The sequence below is a fragment of the Cyclopterus lumpus genome, chromosome 12, assembly GCF_009769545.1.
Source record: "Cyclopterus lumpus isolate fCycLum1 chromosome 12, fCycLum1.pri, whole genome shotgun sequence".
Lineage (NCBI taxonomy): Eukaryota > Metazoa > Chordata > Actinopteri > Perciformes > Cyclopteridae > Cyclopterus > Cyclopterus lumpus.
The window spans coordinates 12,991,840-13,014,084 of record NC_046977.1 but is presented as its reverse complement, the minus strand read 5'-3'; the positions used below and the strand labels follow the sequence as shown (position 1 = coordinate 13,014,084).

At 42.5% G+C, this 22,245-nt stretch overlaps 1 protein-coding gene across 1 annotated transcript in view; it reads right to left on the bottom strand.

The window, feature by feature from the left end:
* Window positions 1–4,489: 4,489 nt before the first annotated feature.
* Window positions 4,490–22,245, bottom strand: part of ank1b (ankyrin 1, erythrocytic b) — a 62,402-nt gene continuing 44,646 nt past the window's right edge. Inside the window, exons 27-43 of the mRNA XM_034546478.1 lie at window positions 21,033–21,257; window positions 20,228–20,382; window positions 19,755–19,966; window positions 17,856–18,060; window positions 17,671–17,767; window positions 17,343–17,571; window positions 16,369–16,497; window positions 14,689–14,808; window positions 14,024–14,108; window positions 12,845–12,919; window positions 12,622–12,753; window positions 12,210–12,368; window positions 11,397–11,468; window positions 5,814–6,474; window positions 5,559–5,694; window positions 4,993–5,064; window positions 4,490–4,558 (exon numbers count right to left, since the gene is read on the bottom strand). Coding sequence (XP_034402369.1) covers window positions 4,490–4,558; window positions 4,993–5,064; window positions 5,559–5,694; window positions 5,814–6,474; window positions 11,397–11,468; window positions 12,210–12,368; window positions 12,622–12,753; window positions 12,845–12,919; window positions 14,024–14,108; window positions 14,689–14,808; window positions 16,369–16,497; window positions 17,343–17,571; window positions 17,671–17,767; window positions 17,856–18,060; window positions 19,755–19,966; window positions 20,228–20,382; window positions 21,033–21,257 — 2,833 coding nt within the window. The remainder of the gene's footprint in view (window positions 4,559–4,992; window positions 5,065–5,558; window positions 5,695–5,813; window positions 6,475–11,396; window positions 11,469–12,209; window positions 12,369–12,621; window positions 12,754–12,844; window positions 12,920–14,023; window positions 14,109–14,688; window positions 14,809–16,368; window positions 16,498–17,342; window positions 17,572–17,670; window positions 17,768–17,855; window positions 18,061–19,754; window positions 19,967–20,227; window positions 20,383–21,032; window positions 21,258–22,245) is intronic.

Below are 22,245 nucleotides of genomic sequence, written 5' to 3'. Positions count from 1 at the left end.
TAAAATAAAGCATCCAGACCACTTCAAATTTACACTGAATATACAATTATACAGGACAATATACAAGACACAGCATTTATGTCACATCTTTGTTTATTCATTATTGTAAATGGTTTGAGCTGGTGTACAGGGTAAGATGATCTATACATATCGTCATGTCAGAACGACTGATTGAAAGGCTTGTATACATATTCACGTTTGTTTATCCTCTCACAATACAAAAGAAAAGAAAACAAGTGTTCATAGCTACAAAGCCTCTACATTCCCCATGATGTGGGCGTTGGCCTACTCTAGATAATGCTTAAAGAACATCCATAACAACTCTATGAGGGTGCATAGCATTCTAATTAAATATATTTTGTCATATATTTATACATATATTTTCATAAAAACATCTTTTTTTTGTGCATGTGCGCAGTTGCATTCCTTAGGATAGAGTAATATGATATTGCGTTTACATTGTCATGTATCCATTCTAAAGGAGTATAGGTGATCTCTATTCTTTCGCAACAGTTAAAGTTTTACAATACTCTTTTTTTTTTTTTTAAATACATCGTTGAAGGTTACACGTCCTCTCAAGTCACACGTCTGGTAAAAACGTTCTCTCCTCTTCCTTCGATCCAACAAGGTTTGGGACCGAGCACCATCTCTCTTTCTCTCTCCCTCTCACACACACACACACACACACACACACAAACACACACACACACACACACACACACACACACACACACACACACACACACACACACACGCGCACTCACACACAAACATGGTGGAGTTGAATTTATTTCACATTGAGTACTTGAATTCAGAAGTTATTATTACATGTCAATCAAACAAAAGGATAATGGCTCAGTTATAATTTTAGTCCCTGTTGATTTGGCGCCATGACGTCCATCAACCACCGGGGGGCAGAACACAAGCCGGGAGAGGCTGCGAGGGCCATAGTTATTAGACTTTGACATACTGAGGTCATGAGTCCTATTCTCCCCAATGAAACTCTCTTTTTGGTAATCCACCAAAGAAAAGGTTGTTCCCAGGTGTAATCATTAGATTAATGTCCAATAATACTCAACCAAACAAGCCGTATGCTGATAGGATTCATCCTAATGAAGGCAGTCGACGGTCCCACCTGACTCTGATCTACTCTAATCCTTACAAATTACTAGACACGTTTTGTCCCCCGGCTCACGTTGAGCTCACGCTTTGTCTCTTGTGAATCCTTCTGGCCTGGGTATGCAATTAAAATCCCAAGCAGGAAAGGCGGCTTCCGCCACCAACAAAGGAGCGACTGTATATACTGAGTCGTGAGGTAATTCTCCCCGCAATCACCTCGAAGCCTAAATCCCACCTCTTTCTTGTGCTGATACAGAACAAGATGTAGAGATTAACTATAGTCGCTTTGGAGATCGAGGGAGTCATATTCTCTCAACATAGCTTCATCTGGCGATGTAGGGAACTTTGTTTTACAAAACTTAAATGAAACTGTCTTGTTTAACTTGGTTTACTTCTTTGTAGAGGGAATAATGCTCGACCAAATCCTTTTTTGGTTCATTGTGTTCATCACTCGCTTAGCAGAGCTGAGTGGTTACTGAAGCACATGCTCGACACTTTGTCTCCTCTTTGGTCTTATTTGAATCAACCACCACACATACACACACACACACAGACACACACACACATACACACACACACACACACACACTCGCAAACACACTTACACCCAAACCATCCTGCCCCCCCCCCCCCCCCCCCCCCCCACACACAGGCCCCTGTGTATCCCCATTCCGCCACAAAACGGCCCCCGACAACCAAAGTCTCATTCAGAAGCACTCGCTTTGTGTCCCACACACGTCTTTGAGAGGAGGACTCGTAACTTAAAAAGGAAAACACTTTGATTCTGACAGAGCAGAACTGAAAACCTGAGTGGAGTAACAGTGTGGAAAACATGTGCTATGTAATAAGAAGTGTGCTGTATCGGATGAGGCTCTCATGTGCAGACCGGGCATGGAAAATGTATTTGTTCACTCGGTGTCTCACTCATTCAGGCTACAGTAACATTTACAGTACTTAAATATTGTGTTTTGATATCCAGGAAAATGTGTGCTACTCAGATATGAACCGCTTCATAGTACTGCCGTCAGGCTTCTGGCTTAAAGGAAGTGCTTCAGCGATGAGGAGGATAGTGGGTGCTTTACAGTGATGCCACTATCGAGTACAACTTAAACTACACAGACAAAAGAAAGTGGAGCTGGGTGGCTTCCGCCTTACGGTAGCAGCAGACTCCTCGATAGGTATCAGTGAATTAGGTTAACATACCCTGGTTTATGTTTTGCTACGTTGGGTGCTGAAAAACAAACGCTCCCTCCCAGGCCTCCGCAGTCCCGCACTGCTAACGCTGAATCGTCGGGTCTTGTTCGTCTTCTCGGTCGACGGAACCGGTCCGATACAGCACAGCACTCCAATAATGTTCGTCTGGATGATCGTCTTCACAGAGGAGCTTTCATTTCCCAGTCCTTCACGAAGACCTACAGAACCACTGGCTTCCGTCTTCTGCGTTCTTGTATTATTGCTGTGGCAAACTCCAAAATCTAACACTCAGACCAGGCAATAGCTATTTCATTGTGACGCGATATGTTTCTGATTATGTGTGTGTGTGTATGCACGAGTGTGTGGGTGTGCTTATGTTTTGTTTGTCTTCACAGTTCACGAGTGTGGGGTCAGTGCTGATAAGACAATCACAGTGCGACCTGTCTGTTCTTATCACAATCCCACGTTACATTCCTGTCGTAGCACAATGCCATTTCATACTTGCTACCATTGAAGCACACGACTCCAAATCACTACATGCTCAAACAAATCCGATCCTCCATGTTGTTTCCACTTCATTCACTTGGTTTCATATCGATAGACCTAAATCTGACGGTGAGGCGCTACAGCCGATGCAAACAGGTGAAGATGGAGCACACGAGGAAGGTTTCTGAGTGTTAGATGGAGGAGCTATGGATGCTGATGAAGAGGCCTGTGAGTTCACTGCATATTGACGGAGGCTACTGATAAAGACTGTGAAGGTGACGAAGTGACGCGCACTACTGGGAGAAATGACGGAAGAAGGTAGAAAAGGTCACGAGGGAGAAAAGAGTAAATCTTTGTGTTGTAGAGCTGCTGCACAACACAATCAAGCAACCGACCCCTTTCCAAAGAACACGAGGGGTGAAAGAAATTTAGTTCCCAACTGTGGTTAGACAATACCAAATACTAATAATTAAAAATAACAGAAAAACAAGGTGGACAGGCTGCGGAAAAATATAATTCATCCGCAAAGGAAAAGACGACAGCACACGCAGACAGGAACACTCACGAGCAGAGCAGCACAGCGGCTTTCTCCTTCCAGCACTGAGCGTGCCATGACATCACAGGGCCAGAGAGCCAATCATTAGGCAGAGCTCAGCGCCAAGTTAGAGGCAAGAAACACATGCGGTAGAGAAGAATACGCGCACACATACGCACACATACGCACACATACGCACACATACACACACTGACACATGTCCACGTCACATAGAGTGCATATATCACATTGAGAATAGGGGGAAGGATCCAGTGAAAGAAGCATCGGTAGGCTCAGCAGAAGCTCAGCTGTGTACAGAACCATCCATTCAGGGACTTTTTTTTGGGGGGCTGTAATGTTATTGGGCTCCACTTCAGTTGGGGGGGGGGGGGAATAGGTCCTTGAAATGGCCTGTGGCCAAAGAATGGGCCAGCCCCGTACCTTGTACCCCTTCAGTTTGTAGATAATGACAGTTCAAAAGGTCAAAGGGCATGCACCAGCAGTCATCATGCGATTACAGTTCACAGGAAGCACTTTTTGTGGCTTTTTTTTTTTCTTGGTTGTTTTACTGACATTTATGTTTTTTTTTTTGTAAAAAAACAAACAAAAAAAAGAAGAAGAATCATGCCTTACTCTAATTGATGTTTTTCTTTACAAATGTTATAAAACTACAAGTTGAACTCCTCTTTTTTTTCTCTGTCTTTTTTTATTTTGTGGTGTCCGTAGGTCACACGCTGAGGACGAGGATTCTGTGTTTGTCATTTTGTAGTTTGCGCTTCTCGAGTCTTTGCCTCACTCTTCCTCTCCTCCCTTGCTCATTTCCCTCTGCGGCCTGGTTGTGTTTTTGTGTAGGATGATTTGGCAGTGGCTTTCCGGTCCTAGAAAACAGAGACAGAGAGCATTTACACACAAAACACAGACACAAATTCACTTGGCCCTCCAAAGAACAGAATGGAAAGAAAAAAAGATCAAAGTGTACTTAATGCCAAATCTATGGTTCTAATTTTGAACATAAATGGAAAAGAACAGCATGTGAGAGATAATTAAGCTCTAACAGAGTCCAATATGTTGCCATGCAGGCTTCTATCCAAGCACTGGGATGCACAAGTGCTTGCTGTGTGTCCCGTACCTGGAGGACTGGGTAGTATGTGTATTTCAGTGTTTAACTCTCCGCAGACTGGTGCGCTGCGCTGACTGAGCACCCTTTCTCACATCCACCCCCACCTGGAGTAAGGAGGTAGGGAGGAGGGAAGGAAACAACACTCGGACCAGTTAACGGCTTGAAGCCTCTACATGTAACCAGAGCAGAAGACTAACTTGTCTCTTCTCCAGACTGCCGCCGCGGTTCGCTGCTGTCCCCGAAAATAACACAGAACAAATGGGCAAGCATTTTGCCAATGAAGACAATGATGATGGTAATGTGACACTCATTTTGTACAACGATGTATTGTGTTTTTTAATATATGGACGTGTTTAATAGAAGGATGTCTTTGTTGTCAAATCTGGGGACAAAATGCTTTTGACCAACATGGTGGCGACTGTTAACTTCACACCCTTTGTGCCATGCGAGGTGACTGATGCACAGTAATCTGCTTGGGTCAACAGTGTTTATGTGTGAATGGGCCACAGTGCAAATGCTGAAAACACGACTGACTCACCCGTCTGGCAAGCACGCGTCCGTGCTCATCCACAAACTGCACCTCAGCAGCATAGTCCTCTTTCTCCTCTCTCTGTACAAAAATAACACAGTTTACATATAAAATATAAAAATAGAAATTCAACATACTCACGTATGTGCGACAATGAATTGTTTGCAATAAGAAATGTAAAACAAAACCAAAGGTATTGGACGTGGCACGAGATTCCCCGTGTGTTGCATGGCACAACACATAATTATAAATAAAACAATAATAAGAAATCATTTTTATGACTGTTGACTTGTTGACTGATGATTGGATTTGTTGATAGTCGTGTGCCAAAATAAAAAAATAAAAAATGGAATTGAATGATTGTGTTTCGATCCTAGAATTAAAAAAAGATAAAGGGATGGACAAAGATGTTCCCCCTCCAGGCGCCGGAAGTGGTGGTCGGCAACCTGAATCTGCTCCTGTTCCCAAGCACAATGGCCCGCCTCCTGGTGAGAGAAGCCCAGCCCCCTGTCAAAGGGCTTTGTGCCCTGCAGGAGGCGCCCTCGCAGCACATGAGAGTAACCCATGTCACACACCGGAGTCAGCAGAGCCTCCTGGGCCACACGCAAGCCTGGCACGCCGCCTTCGCGTCCCGATGACACCGAGCCCACCCAGGCCTGCAGGGAGTCCTTGTCTGGTAAGTAAGGTTGAAATGCTCCGCCTCCCACCACGCTGGACAGAATTTTAAAAAAAAGGGGGAGAAGAGACAGAGATAGTTATGTAGCCATTGTGATAACAGGTAGCAGAAAACATCACAAAATGTCTTCAGTTTGATGACATTGCCGACGTACCGGTTATCTCCATTGTGCTCCGATGACCGACTCAGTCCTGACATCTCATACCGCTGGACATACACCTGCTGGCCTGCAACAACAGAAATCCCTTCCACTGAACCCAACTCTACACCTACACCTCCTCCTTTTGCTCCTCCTCCTCCTGCTGCTGCAAGGACCTCTCCTCTCCTCCCATCCAACCTCTGACCTCCCAGCTGGCCATTTAGGTTGACCTTGGGTACAGCACCACTGGCCCTCACCCTGTCCCATTCTGCCAGTAAAGTTGCTGGCTCCTGTAGCACCTCCTCCTCTTCAACCTCCCCTTCCTCCTCATCCTCCTCCTCCTCCTCCAGCTCCATGATGGAGCCACTGGCCCCACTGGCTCCACTGCTCGGGCGACCCAAGCTCCAGGGAAGGGAGAGTGTGGCGCCCTCCGAGTCGTCTGCCCGACTGCTGCCGTCTAGTGACGAGTCCTCCACCGTGACCAGCGAGGGGCTGAGCCCTGCTGGCCACAACTGAACTTCCGACATCTCCATTAATGTGTCTTCCTCGGTGGTGGCGATTGGGGCACACTCAAGGCTGGACACTTCCTGCCAGTAGGGCTCTGAGCCCAGCGGGGAAGGCAAGCTGTACTGCATGGAGGCCGGAGACAGCAGCTCCTCCTGCACCAGCCCATAACCTGAGGGAAGACAGGGGCGAGACAAGAGAAAGACTAACACCACGCAGGCAGGGCCAGGGGGAGGATGGGGAGGTGGTGGACCGACCTGTTTCTCCAACCTATGAGGAAACAGTGGGGCTCAGCTCTGTCCCAACATACCAACAAAGAGTCTTTAAAGTCTTAATAAAGCCACAAATTTAGGATTGAGATATCCTTCAGTCTATTTCACTTGGTGTGAAAACAGAATAGTTTGTATTACTATCAGTTTGAAAAGTAAGAGAACAAGAACAATACTTGAAATCAGCTACTTTTGTTTTTCTAGTGGTCGTTTGTCTAATTGGTGTTTGTGGATTTGATTTAAGCACTTTAGGTTCATTTCATTGGGACACAGCAGAGTGAGGTGAGGGTCAAAGGGGCTTCGGTGTATCGCCCACTCTCTGTGAGGTGAGGGGTGTAGGGCTCGAGTATGCTGCCGTGTACGAGTGAATCTACAGAACATTAAGGTGTTCCTTGAGAGGTGAAAAAAAGGTGATGCTAAAGTGGTTCAGCATATTGATTGTGGGGTTGGCACGATATAAATATATAATTACTAACATCTGAGAAAAGAGTTCCAATTGGATTACAACTTTTAAAGGACTGTACATTTGAAATATCTGCTATGTGTGCAGATAATTAAGGAAAAACTGTTTAAATGTTCTTCTTTAGATAAATGTCAGTGTTGACCAGCAGAGCAGGAATGTTTTTTTTCTCAAACAGCTGCGATGCAAATACCAAAGCTTTTATCGTTCCAACCCTGGACAACATGTTCCTGATTGGGAGTCAGCAGCAACATGCTCGTTCTGCAGATGAATATGCAAGTTACTGTTGAAATTATCACAGTCATGCATCTGCTGTATGTGTCTGCATCCCAAGCATCCAAATAAAGGTAATTGTACACGCACTCACACACTCATACGTACACACGCACACGTAAAGAGTTTTATTTTAAATAATGAATCATGCCTGTCAATAAAGGCACATTACAGGATTACGACTTGGTCTACATTGCACCGTTATTCTGTGTTATTCTGTAGAGCCTCTTCGGAGTCAGGAAGGTTATAAATGACTACATTACATTGTTGGGCTAAAAAACATTATTAAACACTTTGTCATCATTAAATCCAGACTGATACTTTAATATAATAAGCGATCTTTAAACAACAATATACTATTTGATTTTTATTCTACTTTTGAATTTATTACCAATATGCCATTCATTGCAACACCACCAGCAAAATACTCAAGGACACAAACACACATTATATTTAGTGAGCATTTTTGTATTATTGTTTATAATATTATTTTCAGGGCAAATCAAATATGAAGTATATTAAAATATGTATTGTTATATGAGTTTAAATGTATGTCAGAATTTCAATAATTTTTCAGATTTTATTTTTCGACAGCTGGTATTTTTCTTCTTTTGTTCACTCTTAATATTTTGATTCCGTGGCAATTTTCATTCATTATCTATTAAGTTCATCAAGTTTAATATTAGGACATGGTTTAACCATAGTCTAACTATAAAAATAAACATATATTTTAAACTAATATACTTTGGAAATGCTATGCCCATAATGCTTATAATCTGTTTGGTGATATTCAAAGACAATAATACTCCAATAATCCAGTCTGGATTGGGGATTACTCTCAGTCAAATGTTTTTGATGAATAAGATGGATGAACGAAGTTAAATTTGAACAGTAAAGGAGTACTTCACCCAAAATAAAAGTTTTAGAGAAGCACCAAGATGTGATGTCACCCTGTATATAAAACGTACAGGTTAAAACCACAAACATCTGAAAAGAGGCTGTAGTAATGTGAGGTGGAGCTCAAATAAAAATAAAACACCTTTTCTGTACTTTGATTATGGTTGTGAAAGGGTACGATTAGGCTTGACAATATAATAAAAAATAATGCAAACAATTATATATCAGTACATTTATTGTTTAAAAACTACCGGGATGTTTAGCTGTGGAAACATAAAGTAAGAGGCATCACTACTTAAATACCTGAGAGTTATGCCTAACAACTAGATTCTCTGAGAGGTTTGATGTAATCTTCTTTTCACCAAAAACAAACAGTGGAATAAATACCTAGGAAGTCATTAAGGACCAGTTATGGAAAGAAAATGATTGGGAGAAACAATATGGTAAAGTCTACCTTGCCTGATCTGCATTTTCTATTCTAAATGCTTGATGCAGATGAAGCTTTACCAGTGCCTGTTCCACCATAAATACAATCATCTCACAGCAAATCAAATTGTTGCAAATAGAACTGTGTAGCCAAAAACTAATCCATAACCACTAATCTCTGACGAGGGAAACAAAGTCTGCATTAATGGGTGAAATACCAATTTACTGTGCAAGTCATTGTCTCTCAGAGCTTCTGTGCTAATGGACTAAAATGTGAGTAAGCATGTGTGTGTGTTTCTGGGATGGTCCAGGGCCAGGATGATGAGATGTGGTGTCAGAATGAGGTGAACGGGGGGGATGGCTCAGATTTAGAATGAGAGTTAGAATGAGTTAGACGATTCTGGGTTAGCCTTTCCCTTCACTGCTGCCATTTAAAACACAAACACACACACACAGGTGTCGAAGGCACAGGATGGAGTGAAGCACAAATAAACTCCACAGAGGCTGACACAAGGAAACAAACCAAAAACAGAGACAACACACTGCACACCACACTACTTAATTTACCACTGTACACTGTACACACACAAACACACAATACTGCACTCATATTAACATAGAGATGAGGTCACGCACTTTTAGTTCAGGTGACCTTCAAAATGTACAATAATAATCGCACACAAACCAATGCACAAACACACAGCAATATTCCTGCTGGCAGATAACGTTCAGACAATGTTAACAGTGAGTTCGTCATCAGACTTGGGCAAAACATAGTTTTTGAAAATGTAATTTAAATATCTGGATGTAGATCGATTTTAAAGTTCATTGGGCAAAGGTTCCAAAATAATCTTTCAGCATAACGCAAAACAAGTTGTTTAAGAGAAAACGAGACTTCTGTACTTGATGCTAAATAACGGCATCAGGATTTTAAAGTTTAAAATGAATGTCTAGTTTTAGTACAGTTACTCTATACATTGCATGCATATGCTGGTGCAGAATGAGGGCTGTATTTTCAAATATACTTTTTGTGCCTTTTCCAGAAAGCTGCCTCTACAGGGGTACCATTTTAATTACAATTTGCTAAAAGTTTGTCATGGATTTTTTCCCCAAAAACTAGACCATACAGAGTCTCATTTATTGAACATTGAGAATAATATACAGGTAGTAAGTTTGCCCATGAATGAAAGACATCATGTCACAGCAGCATTGGACATTGAACATTATGCACTACGCAGCTGGCCACGTGCTACCGTGTAGCATTAACAACACACCATCGATTTTACAGGTAATAAAAAAATAAACACATTTGTTTGTTAATATCACATTAAAAACAAGACCGAAATATTCCCATTGAACAGAGAAAACAATGTTATACTGCAAAGGAAACTTCATACATTGAAAGCATGCCATGCACATCAAAATGTCAGAATCAAAAACAGCAAACAGCAAACTTTATTTTGTTCACAAAAACTCAAAACTCACAAGTCTCAGTCACGGTACAGACACAAATCATCTAGAGTAGACCTGGCTAAAAATGATATCATAAATATGATGTACGGTAACTAGATAAAAAACTGAGACTACTCAAACACTAAAAACCAGAGATACTACATATGATGAACTAAACTTAAAGTGATGTTCTTGACTTTCTTTGAGTGCTAACAAATTCAGCTACTAATAACTAAAGCCCAGGTCTGAAAGACACTCACACAAACACACACACAAACAGATACTGTGACAGTAAAGCATGCGCGTGCACATGCACAAACTGTAGTACACACACAGAGCTGGATTGAGAGAGGAGGAGAGGGTCCCTGCTCGACTGAACGAGGGAGGAGCGCGGGAAAATAAGATGACAAGAGAAGGAGGAGGCCCAGAGGTCAACATGAGGTCATATATGAGGTCAGAGGTCGGACAAGAAGAGCTGTGAGGAAGAAGCGCAGGAGGGGACGAGAGGGGGAGGAGGAGGGCGGCTGGGCAGCAGATATGACATGTCATATGTTGAGAGACAGACTGAGAGAGAGATAGTCCTGAGCAAAAGACACAATTTTGAGACTGCTCGAGCATCGCTGTAACATTATAGTGTCGGCTGTCAATCAAGCTTCATCAGAAGTGCAATTCTGTTTTGTTCTCAGGGAAAGAAAGAGAAAGACAGAAATAGAGAGTGAGGGCTATAAACAAGGTATGAAGGCCCAGAGCACACTATCATCCGTGTACTAGCACCACTTTTTAGTAGTGCATCCATCCCACATACACACACACACACACACACACACTCACACACACACACACACACACACACACTGCCACACACACGCACACACGCACACACGCACACACACACACACGCACGCACACACGCGCACACACGTAATCGAAACAATCTCCAACATATTTATTTGATAATCCGAAATTACCCATGTGTTGAGTGTTGGCTCGTTAAGCCTTAAATGAATGTCTCTTCTAAATTCCAGCCATTTGTAGCAAAAGGGAGTTATCCTCGTTTCTCATATTAAGTAGGAGGAATAAGTAGCGTCATGTTCAGGGCTCAAGTATGAGGTATGAAAATAAATGACTAGTGCCCCAGTGAGGAAATGCACAGAGGCGGTGTTAGTGCATGCTGCAAGAGGCCGAGTTCATGGTGGGAGAATGACACCATTGCTCAGACCTCAAAAACATAATCTGGAGATTCATTATCAATCATAATCATCATCATGTCATGAGCAAACCCAAACCACCATGCAGCCCGAGTTCCCTTCAACTTACCCCTTCTGAAAAACGGGGGTCTAATAACTCGTGGCTTGTGCATGAGGCGCGGTGGCCTTTTGTCCTTGACCTCTTGTGGAACAACAGAAACAAGGTAAAATAGCTGTTACCCAGACTCAAGGGAATCATTAGGGGGGGGGGGGGGGGGGGGGGGAGAAGTAGATGAGAACAGCAGCTCACCTTACTGAGCTGAAGAATTGTATCTCATATGTTTAGTAGTGCTGACTATGACCAATACATTTGTTTACAGAAGAAAACGTTTAAGTAAATAAATCCTGGAGTATTCAGTATTCTTTTTCTTCTTTGAATTATTTAATTCATATTATTAAATATACATGTGTATATATATATACATGTATGCAAATATGACCAAATACTCCAAATACTGTACTTGAAATTGAAGTAACTGAGCCTCTGATTAACTTTCCTCCTAAATTCTGCTTAAGCAGGAAATTATTTTAAACTTTCCATTTCTGATCGTTACAGATCATCATCGGACAAGCAAACATCACTCTCTTCCATATTTATTTCATTGTATAATCCCCCTCAAACCTTTATGAACAGTAAATATGTTTGGATCCATAACTTGTTATAGTAATAAAGTGAAATGATCTAACATTGGAGATAGATTAGCTGTAAGGTAACAACGTGTTGTTTACATTACAATATACGATTTAACCACTTGATTTATTGTTTAGCACATTTTTGCAGTCTAACTGGGGTGGGGTTCGCCGCTCGGTGAACCCCACCCCAGTTACACTGGTTTGAATATTGCATATCTTGTGTGATGTTTGACGTGTTTGTGCGTCTTACCATTGAAGACATTGGGGGACAGCAGAGTGGAGTCGCGGTCGCCGAGTCGATAGGCCCCCTCCTCTAAAAAACCGGGCGCTGGCTGTGGCGCCTGACTCTCCAGAGACGTTACAATGTCTGCACGGTCAATGGTTCTCAGAGCAATGTACAGGCTCTCCACTGAGGGGGGGCAGATAAAAAAGAGACCAAGACAAGAACATGTGCATGAGGACAGGGAAGTCAAGAAAGATCGTAAGTCAGAGAGCATTATTCTTCTTCTGGACAGACAAAGTGAAAAAGAATGTAGTTAATCTGACAATTAAATGTGAACTATTGTGCTTCATATGAAACAATCTAGCAACATCTGTGACTTCCAGCAGTTTGCATGTACCGATTAATGAACAGTACAGTATTGCCGTCGCGTCGGACTTACTCTTGGCCCGTTTGCCTTCCCTGCTGGCCCACAGGTTGAGCAGCGCAGAGCTTTGGTCCAGCAGGGAGTTTGGATTCTCAACACGAATCCGATTGATGTCGTCCACACCAAACTGAAGCTCACGTGCCAACTCTGCCAAACGGACAGTTCAAGTGGAGACAGAGATAAACACAAAGGCAGACGGATACGGTGGATACATCGTTTGATCTTCTATATGACTAACCTGCCCAGCTCAAACCGAGCTGTTCAGATATGATGTTGATCTTGATCTCAGTCCTCTCCATGGCGTTCACTGTGGCTAAAATGAAGAAGAAAAGAAAACAGCCACATTAGAAACTAACTGCCATGCCAGAGTCAACAAGACCAATAAGTGTATGTTTACTGAACTCAGGAGATTGTATCCCTGATTACACTAATTGAAATAAATAAATAGTCTGTCTACGTCACAATTTATTAGGTAAGCGCTGATATTTAAATTATAATACATGTATACATTCAGACTTAGTAGACAGATAATATCATAGTTTTTTTTTTTTCTTTAGGTTTCAATAAATCTTGTGTCCTAAAAGACTTGACACTGACTTGAGTTGCTATTATAATTTTTAATAGAAATACTTACCTTGACAAAGCATTGCTCTGTTGAAGGAAATAAGCAATACCTAAATAACCTTCAGGGTTAACACACCATATGGACTGGGGAGGTTATACTTTGGGGTTCATTCAGGTACTAGTCGCACCAATCAAAGTAGCATTCAGTAACTATTAAAGAGGGACTGAGGTGCAATGTAGCAGCGCTGTGTGATAGACAGAAAAGGCCTTTCCTCTTCCACCCACTGCCTGCCACCAGCAACGTTTAAACCAGAACGGCCATCTCGACTCTGTTCATTTGCCACAGGCCAATCAACATCAGGGCTCCTCTGTCTAGCTCCACTGCGAGGTCCTTGCCCATTCCTGGTGCTAAGCTACTGTGCTAATGCTAACAGTATCTGCTGCCATGCCATTGGAAGTCGCAGTGGAGACACTAGCGCCATGCAAACCAATCACAGAAGTCATTCAACTGTTGTCATAGATACCAGCACACTGGACACTCCGAAAAGGCTATTTGCCATGGTGCCATTTTGGGTCCTGTTGGGGTTGGCTGCTCATCATTTGGTCGCACATTCAATATGAATTCCTCTAACTGCACTGCAAAGAACTCTGGGGGCATACTGTAGAACAATGCAATGCATCCAAGGCTCGGTCTTTGCGCCATGCGTGCACGCGAGACAGATAGAGGGAAAATAGAGAGGGCAGAATGGGAAGCGAAGGGTTGTGGGTAGAGGGGGGCGGTGCAACATTCAGTGCCCGTCTCCGCTGTTTATAAATCGGGAGCGGGCTGAAGGTCAGGCAGTGAAGGACTCACCCACACCCGGCTCGTTCAGTGCACTGTAGCGTTCCCTCAGGGCGAGGGGGGTTAGAGTTCGCCTGCGCTCCTCACTTCCAACAACCTTAAAAATAAATACAAAATTGAATTATACTTATTGTCTGAAGTGACATTAATGTAGCACTTTTTAACCTTTTAATGCCCACTGTTTGGCCCGCAGGACATTAGCACTATAAAAGGCTGCTGGTAAAGTAACGTGAATATGAGCATCTGATAGTTTCAATAGACTGGGTCATTGTGGTCACTTTCAAAAAGGCTGCCCTGTTGTAGCAATAACACCGGTTTATTGCACAGCAGTATACAAGTGGAATCTGAGAGGAACTGGAGGAACCGGGGATCGAACAGCCAATCTCCAATTGTGGACAAGCCACAAATGATGAAATGAGTTTCTCCGTACAGTTTGGTCTCACTGTCCATAGCCAATCGGATGTGGCAAGTAATGGCTGACTGAATCCCACCTCAGCCATTACACTTGGCAAGTAAGACACAGTAGCTATAATGTTACACTACATTAAGAAAAACGGACTTCTTAATCGGAGAATGTCACAAAGCGACATCTGTCTCATCAAGCAGATGAATTTCTAGGGAAAAAACAAGTTTCTGTATGTGTGGTTCTGGGCAGGTGTTTGCGAGCAAGTCCTCACCTTGACACAGGGTGGCATGGTTATGTTTAGGTTACACAGTACGTGCTGTGTGTCCTCGTACTTGGTGCACTTCCGCAGGAAGGACAAAAACCCACTGGCATCCTTGTTACTATCTCTGACCTGTCAGAGAGAGATGGCAGACAGAGAGAAACAAAGAGACAAGAAGAGGGAGAATGTGGAGAGAGAAAATGGAGGAAAAAGGCAAACCCAGACAGCGAAGAAAGAAGTGTGAACATAAGGAGTCGGCAAAGAGAGATGGAGCAAGAATTAGAGTGAAAGAAAGAGTAAAGGCACGGAGGCAGAGCACATAGGAAAAGAAGAGAACAATAGAGAGCAAGTGAGAGGAGGAGGAGGAGGAGGAGGAAGAAAAACAGACCAGAACGGGTATTAGAGCCCTCCACAATATCTGGAGCATGTGACGCAGTAACATGGGACGAGAAGCAGGGGGAAACAGGGATGGAAGCAGTCCACAGGCAGGAGAGAGGGAGAGATTTACCTGCACATTTTACCTGGACGTCTGTCAGACCAGACAGTTACAGAGTGACCGCGAGAGAGAGAAAGAGAGACAGTGAGACAGACACGTACAGACAGGCAAGGCCGCAAGAAAGGAATGCAGGCAAAGAAAGTGAGGGAGTCACAGGGCATGCAAACGGTTACCCAAGAGAGTCGACAGGGAGATTAGTAAGTTGTTTGTTTGCTTGGCTACACCATAAATGAAACGATATTTATCAAAGTAGTCATCTCGCTGATACTGAACAGGTAGCGTGTCAGACACAGGTAGACATAAAGACACTGATAGACAAATAGATGGATGGTCGAAGAGCGAACAAACACAGTAAAGAATTACATGAATACGATACGTATGAAAAGACCGACATGAAAAGGCACACAGTATGAAAACAGGCATGTTATCTGTGTTGAGAGGGCAGGGCATGGAGGGTTTAAACAACATCAATAATAATGCTGACATTAAAAGAAAAGACAAAAAAATTTAAAAATGACAGACTAGTTTTACAGCGATGCATCTGTAACCAAAGGGATACAATTAAGTGCACCGATACATATTAGTTAGGTGTTTATTATTACACATTCAATTAAAATAACATTTAAATAAACCACAAAAAACAGGGATAGAGTTTGACGATGTTCAACCTGTCATCGGTTTAGAAAGAATACTGGACAATTCGACATCCACGAAGACGAATGGACTGACTGACAGACATACACAGATCAAGAAATGTTTCAAACCATCAACGGTAATAATCTTGATTGTTTGTATATCCTGCAGAATGAAGTTCATATGTTATCTTCATCTTAAGAGTAAAACTATTCTAATCACACAGGTGTATTGTGCTTTCCTAGTGGGGTGTCACAGAATGAGTGCAGAGAGTGCACAGCGCTGTGCTGTTATCGAAACCTTTACATGCTAAACATCCAGACGAAACTGAGCGGCTGGCTGATAGTAATGACAGAGAAAAGCACACGAAAAAACACCGTACGAACAGGTTGTTTGGGCGGGTGATTAGCGGGCGGGTGATCAGCAGGGAAACTGACTAACTGGCTGAGAGGATCCTTGACACACTGAATTCCACAGCTGAACAGACAAAACCACGGTACTGTACGACTATGTAGCGAGTGAGAAGAAACAGCAGGCATGTGAACAGTCAGCGAGAGACAGACCTTGACAGAGACTGGCAGCCTGTTATCTCTGAAGGCCTGGAAGCTGAAGCTGCGAGGCTGCTGGGTGGCCTTCCGGATGGGCACCAGGTTCCCAGAACACTCGAGGTGCAGCGGCATGCCCTCCATCAGCTGTGGAAAGTTCCACGAAATGTTAAGGGTCAAAAGATCAGCGATGAAATGATTAGTCGATTCACATGATTAGCAACCATTTTGTTCATCGTTTCGGTCATTTTTTTAATTCTTAAGATTTAAAAAAAAAACATTAGCGTGAAAATAATCGGTAGTTGCAGCCCGAGACAAGATAAATCATATCAGCAATGGATACTGAGAAAGATTTGACCCTTGTGAAGCAGCCAGAATGGGGACTGGTATCACAAGACACAAACTCCCACTCCTCTGTTCGGCAGGAAACGATCTCCTTGCAGGATAATATATATAATATATATATATAATAATATAATAATTCCTCACAGGATGGATGGGGAGGTTTCGGGAGCAATGCCAGCGATGGTGTTAGCGGTCTTTCTTTTCATCATGCAAAGACAAATAACTGCTTCTTCTCGTGCATCTTCTAATGCAGCGGCTCTCAACCTTTTTGAGTCGCCAGAATAATCAGGTGGCGTTCGCGACCACTCGGAACACTTCATGCAAACACATTGATCGCTCATAAACTGCCTGCACCTCCTTTTTTTTTTTTTGCCCCACATATTTCGACATATGCACAGGTTTTATGCTTTTTGGGGTCTAAATAGTTTCGGCAGATTATAACCGTATATCCTGCATCTAAGCAAGTGGCTGTTTGTGCTGTGTAATATTGAAATCAGTATGACTAAATTAGGGGTTATGTATTGTATAAATTATTCAACGGTATATTTTTTTTAAAGGGTCACGTTATAGGTACTATGTTGGAGGTTGCCATAACAGCTACTTCCTTTTTGCACCTCGGCAACATTTTCCATTGCCACTGTGCTGACCTCAATGTCTCGACTGCGGGCCACTTCGGTGAAGTTTTCATGCAGCTCCAGTGTTTTGTCCATCTTGTCATCTGTCATGCAGTAACAACGCAAGCGGCCCTCCCGTGCTTCATTCATCTTAGCAAAAATAACAAACTTGGCCATATATGGAACAGACATCAGCTCCCGGTACAGCAAATTGGCAAAGGTCACTGCCTCTGCCGTGCGTGGACAGTCTGTCAGCCAGAATCTGGATGAGGTAGGAGAGGAGACATAAGAACTGTGCAGGGAGAGCAGGGAACACAAGCTGACTGAACGCATTTGCTTTGATTGCTGCTTCGGGGCTCACCTTGCCGAAACATTGGTGGTAAAGTTGGCACAGCTGTGGGCGTACATTAGCTTGGTGGTTCCAGTGATGTCCTCCCACTGAGCTGGCGCTGTGCCACCTGAGACAAAACAACCCCACTTTGTCATTCATGCCCTGATAACCAAGGTAACAGATGGAGACAGGACACACCCTTTAGTGAATCCTACCAATGACACTGCAGAGGAGGCGCAGGCTGGTGGTGTCACCCTCCCCGGCATCCCGTGAACTCTCCCGCCAGGATGGTGGCAAAGAGATGCGCAACCCGATTGGACGGTGAAATTTGCGTCGCCGTGGTTCGATGGTGACCACTGGGCTGAAGGTCGCCTGGTTACCAAGCTGCCGAGTCAGCATCTCATCAGGGATTGGCTGCGCCTGCGGGGGAAAGAGTGGGTGTAAAAGCTTATTAAGCAGGATGCCAAACAAAAAGATAGTTCAAAGGATATGGAGTTGAAGACGGCTGGGTGCATAAAGAAAGATTAACTCAAGCACAAACACAACATTAAAGTTGCGGTAAGTATAGGTGATCCAAACGGATAGTAGATAGGCAAAAAATAGAGATAAGGGGAGGATACAAAGAAAAAAAACATACAGAGCAACACTTTTGCAATAGACTGAAACATCAAACTCACAGCCATACTCACACATGCAACCAATTCATATTTCACACCTGACCCAACTCAGATCAGTGCATCAGCTTGGTCAGTGTGGCTCACAACTTAAATCAGGCAACTGAGGAGTGATGAATGGCTGGATGAAAGGAAAACATAAACAGAGCAGCATAAGGCAAAGCAAAACTCAGACCCATGCAGTTTCCTTAAATCACATCAGTGCTGTGACAAATCAGTGCTTTGACAGACAATGTAAACAAAGTGACCGAAATAACTGAAACGTGGAACCCATAATCCGTCATAATCTCTCTGTCATGAAGAACAAAACCAAGCGGAGGTGTTGGTCGAAAAAGAGACAGTCAGCATGAGTTTTTGCCAAGTTCCCATATGTGGGGCCTGTGGAGGTCTGGATGAGTGACAGTCAGCCACACATTTGCCAAAAGCTCCTGTTCGGCAGGATAGATTGCACATGTTGCAAAGGCTAATTAAGAAATGGTGCAGGATGATAATTCATGCTGGGAAAATCCTTTATGTGGGCAAATGTATTATATTGTAAAACGTCACATCATGTAGTACTATAAAAGCCCTGGAAAACTGCTTTACAATAAAAAAAACTCTGTTTCTTGCTGATGTCGTCATGAATATTAAATAGATCAATTAAAAAAAGTTAAAGGGGGTTTAAACCTGGATTTAACCTGGACTTAACAGGTAGAGTTTATTGTTTCACATCATTAAGGACCATACCAGTGTTTTGGATTATGTTATCCATTTACTACAACCGTGCATATTTTCTAGTACTGCTGATCAGTTTCTAAGGCATATCATATTGTTTTATATTTTTTATATTTCCCTCATATCTTTGAGATAGCTGTTGGTTTAAGTTCAGTTTCAGGAAGACCAAAGTTGGTGTTCTATATGATGAAAAAACGTGAAGCAAATACATACCGGCAATAAATCAACATAGCGACTATATCAAATGGCAGGAAAATTACATTAAAAAAAAGAAACAGAATCAAAAATGGATTTGCTGCTCGTCTTAGATGCAACAACTCATACGGCAATTCATGACCTTTCTTCAAACACCAAAATTCTGCAATCTCAATGACTGCTAGCGCAACTCATATTTATGCTTGTCATTTGTTTAACACACAGAACGTCAACTTGAGGATATAAAATGTATCAAATCTCAACTCCAAGCGACTGAATGCAGCACAAACTGAAATGTCGCAGTTGGCATAGACGACTGAGTCACAGACTGAGAGTCAGCTGTTTTCTTAATTCAAACATCTGTCCTCAGTCATTTCTGAAAAGCACCAGATTTTATTTGTTGTACAAGCAAAATAACAAACACCCAAGCAATAATGAAGCATGTAAAGGATCTGTCATGTCATGTCTGTAATTCCCTCTCCTCTTCATCCCTCCAGCTCAGACACAGCGCTCTCTGTTCCCTCTTCTTACCTGCAGCCCCAGTCGCACTTTCTTGGTGACGGCCGTCTCAGGGAAGATGGCCTCGACATGAGACACCAGCTTACTGGTCAGACGGCCGCCCTCCGGACCAATCAGATCGCTCTCCTGCTGAATGCGGGAGACCACAGCGAAGTAGAGGGGGAAGTCGGTGGAGATGATCCGACGGATTCTCTTCTTGTCCAGTTCGTCATGACTCTCCAAGTCTACACGCAGGGAGGAGTGACGAGGAAGAAGAGGTTAGAAGTAGCATAAATAGATACAGAGGGAACATTAGAATGCAATTTATACATGTCGAGGTGATACAACTTGCACTTCTGTATCGGTGTTTTGACAACATTACAAAGTATCCCCTTTCTTTTTTGTTTCTTATTCTGCAATTCCAGTGTCCTACATCAAGATTAAGACTGACTTATCTGTAACTGTGCAAGGTCTCACGGACAGTTATTCATTCCCATCACACTGACCTTCATCCATGCCATTCAGAATAGTTTCCAGCACTTCGTCGCCATAGCGATTGCGATGTTCCTTCCAGACTGATCCATTTTCGCTGCGGAGGACCACAAGCTCTCGGTCCCCTCGTCCCAGCGAGGCAAAGTGGGGAATTTCTACTATTACTGGCCTGTGAAAGAAAAAGAAAAAGAAACATGTTTCAGGCTTCTTCTTTGCAACATACAGTAGATAATCATTAGATAATAGATAATCATTAATTAGGTTGAAAACGTTTTTCATTACAAATTTGGGTTTGTGATCAGAAAATTCCAATTTTTTTTCTAACCTTATTAGAAAGAAACACAATATCCAAATTGTCTCTGTTCCAATGTAGTTTTTAAGATTCTACCATAATATACAGCATTGCCCTAAGATATACAGACCTATTAATGTCCACTAGATGGCACCATAATCATCGGCGTGTAATTTATTTACAAATAACAAATAATAAAAAAATATTGCACATTATGGTAATTTTCTTTAATGACTCCAGTACAAAGTCTTTCTTACTTCTAGTTTATGTTTGAGTTGACAACTGCTTATTCCTCTTAAAACAAATGAATGAAGAGTAACATTTCAGGAAACTGAACAAGTAGTAATCGAATAGAGAAAATATCCATTTAATATATTTTACATTATATTTCTTTCATTCAAATATTACCCACAAAAAGATAATATGAGCTGGGCTAACAATGAAATTGTGCTTGACAAGTAATTGTTTCATGAAGGTTGTGAAGCTGGCCGAATAGAGTAAATATAACAAGTACAAAGTTGACTCACCCAAGGAACTGCATACTCGATGGCCCGAGGGAGATGATTCGGCTAGCGAGCCCCTCCCCCTCCACCAGCGGAGGAGGTGTGGTCAGTTTCTGAGGTTTGACCAGACGGCAGGTAATGCGTGTCGGTGCAGTGCAGGTTCGAGGAGGGATGATAACTCGCAGGCCGTGGTGTCTGCTGCCTCGCATGGAGCCTCCTCGAGCATCCACCATGAAACTCACCAGGAAGCTGAGAGTCAAACGACAATGAAATGAAAAGGTTCAGATGATCAATTAATCACCTTTACACTTGATGTTATTATGATCAAGATGTATTTAGCATTACATAATATAAAATGTAGCAATCAATACTGGTCTTTCCTTAGAGAAATTCTTCCACTGACAGAAGGATCATTCATTTGTGGTTTATTCAGCAGTGTTTGGAATTGATCTGGTCTCTGTCTTTCATAAAGGAGACACTATGTGGGTGCTCTTTTCATGTGATTGTCTTGATATGGCAGAGGAGGACAGGCCATCTGGCCACTAAGTGCAGCAAGAATAACATAAAGAGACTTTAAAAGATCCCCATACTGTTTGATGTTGCATTAGACGGGCAGCTTTATACAGAGGTGTGTGTGTGTGGTAGGGTTTTCTTTAACTTCATATTTTGCTTTTCATATGCTGACTCATTGCACTGTACATGAATTATGAGTAAGCATATTTGTAAAATATTGTTAGGAATTTGTAGGAAATCCCTAAATGACATGTGTTCTGTGCAATAACGATATAAACAACGTGCAAACGCAGTGGCAGTTGAAATAGTGTATGCATTTATGTATTATCCAGTTCATAGTATACATTCTAGCATCAATTTGATAGAAAACAGCACGAAATCATTAATTATGGAGGCATTTGCTAGCACTGTAGGAAGTGGGGAGCTGGGTGGAGAATCCGTGGTTCAGACTTGGCATTCATTGATGTTTTGATATCATGTAAGTCACAACATCAGCAATGATCAGGGTTCATAAAAGAGGAAGGATGATTCTGAAAAGTGCAGCATTCTCAGTTGTGAGTTTGTGAATATGCTTACTCCCTTTAGAAATGTGTGGTTTGTCACTTCTAACAAAGCAATTATTATACAATCAAAACATTTCAAGATTGCCAAATGCCCAAATGAGAGCCATCTCTCACATGAGTCTAAATCATAAAGTCTGAGTAGTCGTATTTTCCCAATTTTT